Consider the following 9,268-nt stretch of genomic DNA (forward strand, 5'->3'; position numbering starts at 1 on the left):
AGCTTGACCGAGGGAGACCTTACCCCTATGACATCAACCCTCACAAGATTCACAGGGCATTCCATCTCCCCGCTTGAGACCACAGTCCTCCTCGTCACCATTGGGGAGGAGCCGAGGGCGATGACGATAATGACCACCTTCATGGTAGTCGATCTGCCCTCGACCTACAACATCATCCTCGGCCGCCCAACACTCAACAAGATAAAGGCAGTGGTTTCCACCTACCACAGGACCATCAAGTTTTCGACCTCGGCAGGGATTGGGGAGGCCCGAAGTGACCCAGGGGAGTCAAGGCGATGCTACCTCACCGCGGTTACTCTCCCAGGAAAGCTACGCCCAACTCCGGTTCCCGATCCCCGATCCCCATGAAGAACCCGTACTGCAAGTGCCGCTGGAGCCTCCCGAGCCACTCATCGAGGTACCCCTGAAGAGGAGGCGACCCGACCGGACCATCAAAGTCGGAGCCACTCTCCCCGAAGCGGACTAGCTCCACCTCATCGATTTCCTGAGGAAGAAAGCCGACATGTTCGCATGGTCCCCTGAGGAGATGCCCGGGATCGACCCAAAAGTGGCACGACACCGGCTCAACATCGACCCCGAGGCACGGCCGGTGAGACAAAGACCAAGGAGGTTCACCCCCGACCGACATAAGGCGATCGAGGACGAGGTCGATCGCCTTATAAAGGTCAGATTCATTACTGAGGTTAAATACCCCCGGTGGCTGTCGAATGTAGTCCTTGTTAAAAAACCTAATAGAAGCTGGAGGATGTGTGTTGATTACACCGATCTCAACCGGGCATGCCCCAAGGACTACTATCCGCTCCCCAGGATAGACCAGTTAGTCGATGCCACCGCGGGCCATGAACGCCTTACGTTCATGGATGCATTCTCGGGCTACAACCAAATCCGGATGGCAACCCAAGACCAAGAAGACACTGCCTTCGTCACCAATCGAGGGGCATATTGTTACAAAGTGATGCCCTTCGGCCTAAAGAATGCTGTGGCGACTTCCCAAAGGATGGTCGACAAACTTTTCAAGCACCAGCTCAAGAGGAATATGGAGGTGTATGTAGACGATATGATTGTAAAGAGCAAGGTCGCAGGAACACACCTGGCCGACCTGGTGGAAACGTTCCAAACACTTAGGCGGTTCAACATGTGTTTGAACCCTACGAAGTGCGTCTTGGGAGTCAGCTCGGGGAGGTTCCTTGGTTTTGTCATTCACCAGCAAGGGATAGGCATCAACCTAGAAAAGGTACGAGCCGTTACCGAGATGCGTTCCCCCCGCTCGGTCAAAGAGGTGTAGCAACTTGCCAGGAGGTTGGGCGGCGCTCAGCAGGTTCGTGTCACATTCAGGCGACAAGTGCCTCCCCTTCTTCCGGGCTCTATGACGGGCCGACAACTTTACATGGACCTCAAAGTGCGAGGAAGCCTTCGAAAAGTTGAAGGCATGCCTCGCCCGCTTGCCTCGACTCGCCTCGCCCGAGCCAAGCGAAACCCTCGGTCTCTACTTGGCGGCCTCAGCACAAGCCATCAGCTCGGTGTTAGTTCGGGAGATACCACCAGTGCAACTACCCGTACATTATGTCAGCCATATCCTCAGGGGGCCCGAGGCGCGGTACTCCCCGATCGAGAAGCTAGCTCTCGCTCTTATCAAGACAGCCCGAAAGTTACGGCCCTACTCCAAGCCCATATGATTAAAATAATCACCGACCAACCACTACGACAGATCCTCTCCAACTTTGACACATCAGGTCGTATACTGCGATGGTCGGTCGAGCTCAGCGAATTCAACATTCAGTACTCCCCCAAGACTGCCATCAAAGCTCAAACACTGGCTGATTTCATTTTCGAGCTAACCCTTGAGGACCATGCTGTGGGGCGGGAGAACAATCAGAACACGTGGACCCTGCATGTAGATGGCTCGTCCACTTCCGAAGCCGTCGGGGTCGGGCTTATCCTCAAAGGCCCGTCGGGAGAAACCTACGAGAGGTCACTCCAATTGCAATTCCGAGCCACTAACAATGAGGCCGAGTATGAGGTGTTGCTCCACGGCCTACGCCTCACTCTGGAGATGCATGTAGATGACCATGAAGTGTTTAGCGACTCCTAGTTGGTGACAGGACACGTCAATGGGAGCTACGAAGCCCGGGACCCGACGATGGTGGCATACCTGATGGAGGCAAAGCGACTCGCCCACCGTTTCAACCGCCTTTTAATCACCAAAATACCTCGGGCGCAAAACGTGCGGGTAGATGCGCTGGCCAGATCAGCCTCCACCCGCAGCCCGGGGTCGGCCCCAACGACTGAGTTCGTAGCAACACCAACGGTGATAACTCACGAGGTCGCCAAAATAAATTCATCATGGAGCTGGATGGAGGAGATCCTCCGATATAAAGTGGGTGGAGAGGAGCCCGACGACTCGGTGGTTGTGAGACGGTTAAGGTGAACTCAAGACTGGTACTGCATCATCGACGAAAAGTTATACCGAAGGGCCTTCTTGTTGGGAAATCTTAGGGCGACATCACATGCGCAGTGGAAGAACAAGAAAACAAAATCTCCAATTTTCCAAAAAGATGTTCGTTATCGTGCGAAGATTGGTACGCAAAAATCCGTAAAACATACTGTGTATAGAATAGATTGTGTTACTTAGGGATATCGTATATCTCTGTTTCCTTGCAGATATCTAGAAGAAGGTGAAGGAGGTCAAGCGTCCTCCTCTCTAGTGGTGATCCACACAGCAGGGCTACAACAACGCTCCTCAAAACTCCAGGCCTGCTCTGAGGTGAAGAGGGGGAGAAGAATAGGAGAGGCAAGCAAAGGCTCTAGCCTATGAACCACTGAATCCCTCCTATTTATAGAGGTCCCCTGTCAAACCCTAATGGATCCTCCCCTAGTGGGTATTGGATCTACATCCAATTACCTAAGCCTTTTAGATTAGTTAATCTCTATCCAATAATCTCTCATGGGCTCTTATTGGATCTCGTCCATGGGATCCAATAATTCAGGGGCTTATTGGATATCCAATAAGATAGGTGCTCCGACGGATATCTAATATTCGAACCTCTACTCATCACAATGCCTACCATTTGTATGTGACCCTTTAGGCTCAATATCGAGCTGGCTATGAGTCATACCTGTTAGAGCTCCTTCTAACTTAGTGAATTATTATCTCTATAATAATTCACTCGACTCATCGACTACGGACGTACTATGCCACTACACCGTAGTCCCCAAACGATACAGGGGAATCCAATTCATTCGACCTATCTGTCCTCAATTACCGTATACCTATAGTCCCTCATCCATCTAATATCCTAGAGACCATATATCGGGCATGGTGCTATCAGACCCATATAGTTTCTACTTGAGTCTCGCTTTAATCGGATTCTCCTAGAGAACTCTTTCTCTCTCAATCCGAATGACCCTGGCCATGGATTTGTCTAAGCAAGAACACATTGGATATTCCTCTCATGATGCCGAGAGTGGATGATCCTCTATCGACACTCAATAGCCCTCGTAAGGTCAACTGCCACTCCTAATGACCACTTGTACTAGATCTGAGACGTCCAAACCTATAAGTCTGGTATCAAAGAGTGGAGCACTCATACAGGACATCCTTGGTGTCTCAAGTCTAAGGACTCGATACACCACTAGGATTACGAAATCGCTGTTTGATAATAAGGCATCATCAACTATCCAGCATTCCGTAAACGGATCAATCAGTGAACTCATTCTCCAATGAGCACATGTACTGTATCCCTAGTGTCCCCACACGAGCAGCTATGAGACCAGCCGCATCCATCATATGGACGGGTATACAGCACACCAGTCTGTCCGGTTATCACGATGTCCCTCTCGAGTAACCTATGACCGGGATTATTTAGAATTTGTGTTTAAAAGTGAATTGATCTCATTATCATGATCTCATCACGATCCGATTCCCATTGCACAGATCCAAGGACATCACAATATATACATACATATATGCAATAGTTAATATAAAGTGATAAATGCCAAAATATAATAAGCAAAAATATTATGTGTTAAGTCACATGTGCCATCACTCACATGATTGGCTTGTTGGGCACCTATGACTAGCAATCTCCTACTTGACCTAAAGCCAATCACCTATGTGTCCGATCCCCATCAGACCCCTGTGATCCTCAAAGACAATCTGAGACAATGGCTTTGTTAGTGGATCTACAATGTTACCTTTGGATGGAACTCTTTCCACTACTACATCTCCTTGGGTTACGATCTCTCTAATCAGGTGGAACCTTCTCAGAACATACTTAGATTTCTGATGAGACTTGGGTTCCTTTGCTTGAGCAATCACCTCGTTGTTGTCGCAATATAAGAAAATCAGCCCATTGCGACTCGACACGACTCTCAGATCTGTGATGAACTTTTCACCCAGACTCCATCCTTTGCTGCATTTGTTGTAGCAATATACTCCACCTTTGTAGTCGAGTTAATAGTAGTATCTTACTTGGAACTCTTCCAGCACACTGCTTCTCCATTCAAGGTGTACACATACCCCAAATTTGACTTGCTATCATCGACATCAGACTAAAAACTTGAGTCCGTGTAGCCTTCAACCCTGAGGCTACTACCTCCATATACTAGAAAAAAAATCCTTAGTCCTTCTCAAGTACTTAAGGATATACTTTACTGATTTCTAGTGTTCCAAGCTTGGATCCGCCTGATACCTGCTCGTGACACTCAGAGCATGCGCTATATCAGGCCTAGTACATAGCATGACATACATGATAGACCCTATCGCTGAGGCATAAGGTATCATATCTATGTTCACCCTTTCTTCTAGAGTCTTTGGGGACATACTCCTAGAAAGTGATATCCCATGTCTCATCAGTATGAGACATCTCTCGGAATTTTTCATGCCAAACTTTTTGACAATGGTTTCTATGTACCTAGACTGGGACAAGCCAAGCATCATCTTGGATCTGTCTCTATAGATCCGAATCTCCAATATATAGGATGCTTCCCCTATGTCCTTCATGGAGAAGTGTCTAGATAACCAAACATTTACTATGGATAGCATTCCTACGTCATTCACAATGATCAGAATGTCATCCACATATAATACAAAAAAGATGATAGCGCTCTCACTTACCTTCCTGTACACACAAGGCTCATATTCATTCTTAACGAAGTCATAAGATCTGATTGCCTCATCAAATCTTATGTTCCAACTTCGGGAAGCTTGCTTTAGTCCATAAATGGATCTAAGCAACCTACACACCTTATCTGGGTAGTTCTTGAACACAAATCTCTCAGGTTGTATCATATACACCTCCTCCTTGAGGTTCCCATTGAGAAATACAGTTTTCACATCCATCTGCCAAATCTCATAATCATAGTGTGCTATAATAGCCAATAGAATTCGGATGGATTTTAGTATTGCTACGGGCGAGAATGTTTCATCATAGTCAACACCTTGCCTTTGACGATACCCCTTAGCCACTATCCTTGCTTTATAGGTCTCTACCTTTCCATCTACTCCGATCTTTTTCTTAAAGATCTACTTATAACCGATGGGTACAATACCTTCAGGTGCATTAACTAAATTCCAAATCTTGTTGGAGTATATAGAATCCATCTCAGAATTTATGACTTCTTGCTATTTCTCGGAGTCTATGCTCATAATAGCATCCTCGTAGGTTTGAGGATCAATGTCCTCAACATCCTCTCCTCTAATATGTCCCACATATCTCTCAGGAGAATGAGATACTCTGCCAGACCTACGTAAAGTTAAAACTTGTGTGTTAGGAACCTGAACAGACTCGGGCTGTAGAGTGGTGCTTGAGCTTGGTTCTCCAACCTCGCTCAACTCTATCATGCTCCCACTATCTCCGCCAAGAATATGTTCCTTCTCAAGGAACGCTGTTCTCTTGGATATAAAGACCTTTTGGTCCTCGAGATGATAGAAATAATACCCACAAGTTTCCGTGGGGTATTCTACGAACTTGCACCGCTCTGTCCTCGATTCTAACTTATCGGGGTTGTATATTTTAACATGGGCAGGGCAACCCTAAATCTTAACAATATTAAGATTGGGTTTCTTCCCTTTCCATATCTCATATGGTGTAGACACTACCGACTTAGTTGGAACTCTGTTCAGAAGGTAAGCTACGGTCTCTAGGGCATATCCCCAGAATGAGATGGGTAGGTCAGTGAAACTCATCATGGATCATACCATGTCTAATAGCGTACGATTTCTCCTTTCAGAGACACCATTGAGCTGAGGTGTATAAGGAGGTGTTCATTGGGATAATATCCCATGGTCCTTAAGTAACTGAGTAAATTATGTACTTAAGTACTCCCCTCATCGATCTGATCGAAGAGTCTTGATACTCTTTTCAGTCTGGTTCTCCACTTCATTCTTATACTCTCTGAATTTCTCAAAGGCTTCGGATTTGTACTTCATTAAGTACATATATCCATACCTTAAGAAATCATCAGTAAAGGTAATGAAGTAGGAGTAACCACCAATGACATTAGTTGACATGGGTCCACATACATCATTATGTATGAGTTCCAGCATCTCAGTGGCTCTCTCTCCAGTTCCACTAAATGGATAGTTGGTCAATTTTTCACGAAGGCAAGACTCGCAAGTTGCATATGACTCATAGTCGAATGGATCTAAATATCCATTATTTAGCAACTTTTGAATCTTTCCCTCATGGATGTAACCTAGTCTACAATGCCACAGGTATGCACTGTTCACCTCATCTCATTTCCTCTTAGACACACTTACATTCATGATATGTGGAGTAGTGTCTAGCATAAACAAACCATTATGCAATGTTCCTTTCATGATGATCTCATCATCTAATAATATCGAACAACCATTATTCTAAAAAACTAATTTATATCCACTAACCGTCAAACATGAAATGGAGATAATATTTTTGATAATAGAAGGAACAAAATAACATGCATCTAATGCAATAAAAGCTCTACCAGGCATATGTAGGGCGACCTCGCCAACATCTACTATAGTAACTTTTGCTCCATTGCCCATCTTGAGGTCCATCTCACCTCTTTCTAGTCTCCTGGGCCTTGCGAGAACCTGCAATGAATTGCATATATGATAAGCACTACCGGTATCCAATATCCATGTGTTATTATAAGAGTATGACAAATGGAGACTGATCATGAATGTACCTGAAGCTTCTCCAAGCTTTTGTTTCGCCCTCTCTGCAAAGTGCTCTTTGTAGTTCCTCTTCCAGTGCCCATCTTTCCTATAGTGGAAGCACTAGCCTTGTCTTTTGTTGGGTCTTTCTTAACAACCTTTGCTTTACCTGGTCTGCCTTTGCCCTTGCCCTTCTTAAGGGACTTTTTTGCTTTCCTTTTCTTTCTGATCTCACTAGTGTAAAGAACTGGCTTCTCTTTCTTAGTAGTACTCTCTGCCTCTCTCAACATATTGAGTAGCTCTGGGAGAGTCACCTCAAGCTTGTTTATATTAAAATTCATTATGAACTGTGAAAAGGAATCTAGTAGGGACTGAAGCACAATGTTCATACATAAGTTATCCTCTAAGACCATTCCTAGTCCTATGAGTTTTCTATCCATTCAATCATCTTTAAGACATGGTTCTGAACCAGTGTCCCCTCAGTCATCCTAGCATGGAAGAGGCTCTTGGATATCTCATATTGCTGAGTCCTTCCCTGTTCCTCAAACAATTTGCGGACATGTAGGAGAATGGATCTGACATCTATCTTTTCATGTTGTCTCTATAACTCAGGAGGCATAGAGCCCAACATGTAGCACTGAGCAAGAGTGGAGTCAATAATGTACTTCACGTAGCGAGTGATCTCATCCTCCCTTGCCTCTTCGTCGGGCGTAGGCATCATTGTGTCAAGGATGTACGCGATTTTCTCCGCCGTAAGAACAATTCTCAAGTTGCGGAGCCAATCCATATAATTTGGACCAGTGAGGCAGTTGATATCAAGTATGCCACATAAGGGATTTGAAACCGATATTTTCTGAAAATAAAGATGCAGCAGAAATGAATGACATACATATTTTACAGGAAATAAACAATCAAGATATGGGCTTCTATCTTAATATGCTCCCACTATTTTACTAGCGAGCCACGCGACACCCTCAGCATGTGAAACGGAAGTCTCCGACAGACTTCTAGTGGGGATCAGGATCCAATCAGCGTCTTAGTGTAAGCGGATCAATCAGACTTCTACGGAATCGTTGTCTGACAATAAGGCATCATCAACCATCCAGCATTTCGTAAGCGGATCAATCAGTGAACTTATTCTCTAATGAGCACCTGTACTGTATCCCTAGCATCCCCACACGAGCAGCTATGAGACCAGCTGCATCCATCATATGGATGGGTATACAGTACACCAGTCTGCCCGGTTATCACGATGTCCCTCTCGAGTAACCAATGACCGTGATTATTTAGGATTTATTTTTAAAGGTGAATTAATCTCATTATCGTGATCTCATCACGATCCGATTCCCATTGCACAGATCCAAGGACATCATAATATATACATGCATATATGCAATAGTTAATATAAAGTGATAAATGCCAAAATATAATAAGCAAAAAGATTCTATGTCAAGTCACACGTGCCATCACTCACGTGATTGGCTTGTTGGGTACCTATGACTAGCAATTCTCTCAACCCCTCCTATGTTATCTGGCGCCATTAGAAGCCGAGGTGGTCCTCGCCGAGCTTCATGAGGGGATTTGTGGGGAGCACATCGGGGGACGAACCTTGGCTTTCAAAACCCTCCGACAAGGGTACTACTGGCCAATCATGCACCAGGATGCCATGTCATACATGCAGTAGTGCCCATAATGCCAGTAGTACGCTCGATTGTCGCACTAGCCAGCCGTTCCCCTTACTTCGGTAGATGTGGCCTGACCCTTTGCCTAATGGGGGCTTGACCTCCTTGGACCCTTCCCTCCAACATCGGGTCAGCGACGCTTTCTCATAGTCGGGGTCGACTACTTCATGAAGTGGGTGGAAGCCGAACCCTTGGCCTCCATTACCGAGAAGCAAGTCCAGAGCTTCACGTGGAAGAATATCATCACCAGGTTCAGGATTCCGAAGGCTATCGTCACCGACAACGGAACTTAATTCAACAACACTAAGTTCAAAGCCTATTTCCAGTCGTATGGGATCAGGTTGAAGTTCAGCTCGATCGCGTACCCCCAAAATAACAATCAAACTAAGGTGATGAACCGGAAGATTCTAGAAGGCCTCAAGAGGAG

General features: G+C 45.7%; 1 protein-coding gene across 1 annotated transcript; it reads left to right on the plus strand.

The window, feature by feature from the left end:
• The first annotated feature begins 27 nt into the window (after positions 1–27).
• Positions 28–369, plus strand: LOC135629201 (uncharacterized). The gene has a single exon (XM_065136394.1). The coding sequence runs from the start codon at positions 28–30 to the stop codon at positions 367–369; it is 342 nt and encodes a 113-aa protein (XP_064992466.1).
• Positions 370–9,268: the final 8,899 nt, after the last annotated feature.

The sequence above is a fragment of the Musa acuminata genome, chromosome BXJ3-1 (assembly GCF_036884655.1).
Source record: "Musa acuminata AAA Group cultivar baxijiao chromosome BXJ3-1, Cavendish_Baxijiao_AAA, whole genome shotgun sequence".
NCBI lineage: Eukaryota > Viridiplantae > Streptophyta > Magnoliopsida > Zingiberales > Musaceae > Musa > Musa acuminata.

Bases quoted from the DNA above. Each gene is read 5' to 3' on its own strand.
- LOC135629201 (XM_065136394.1), top strand. From the start codon at position 28: ATGACATCAACCCTCACAAGATTCACAGGGCATTCCATCTCCCCGCTT.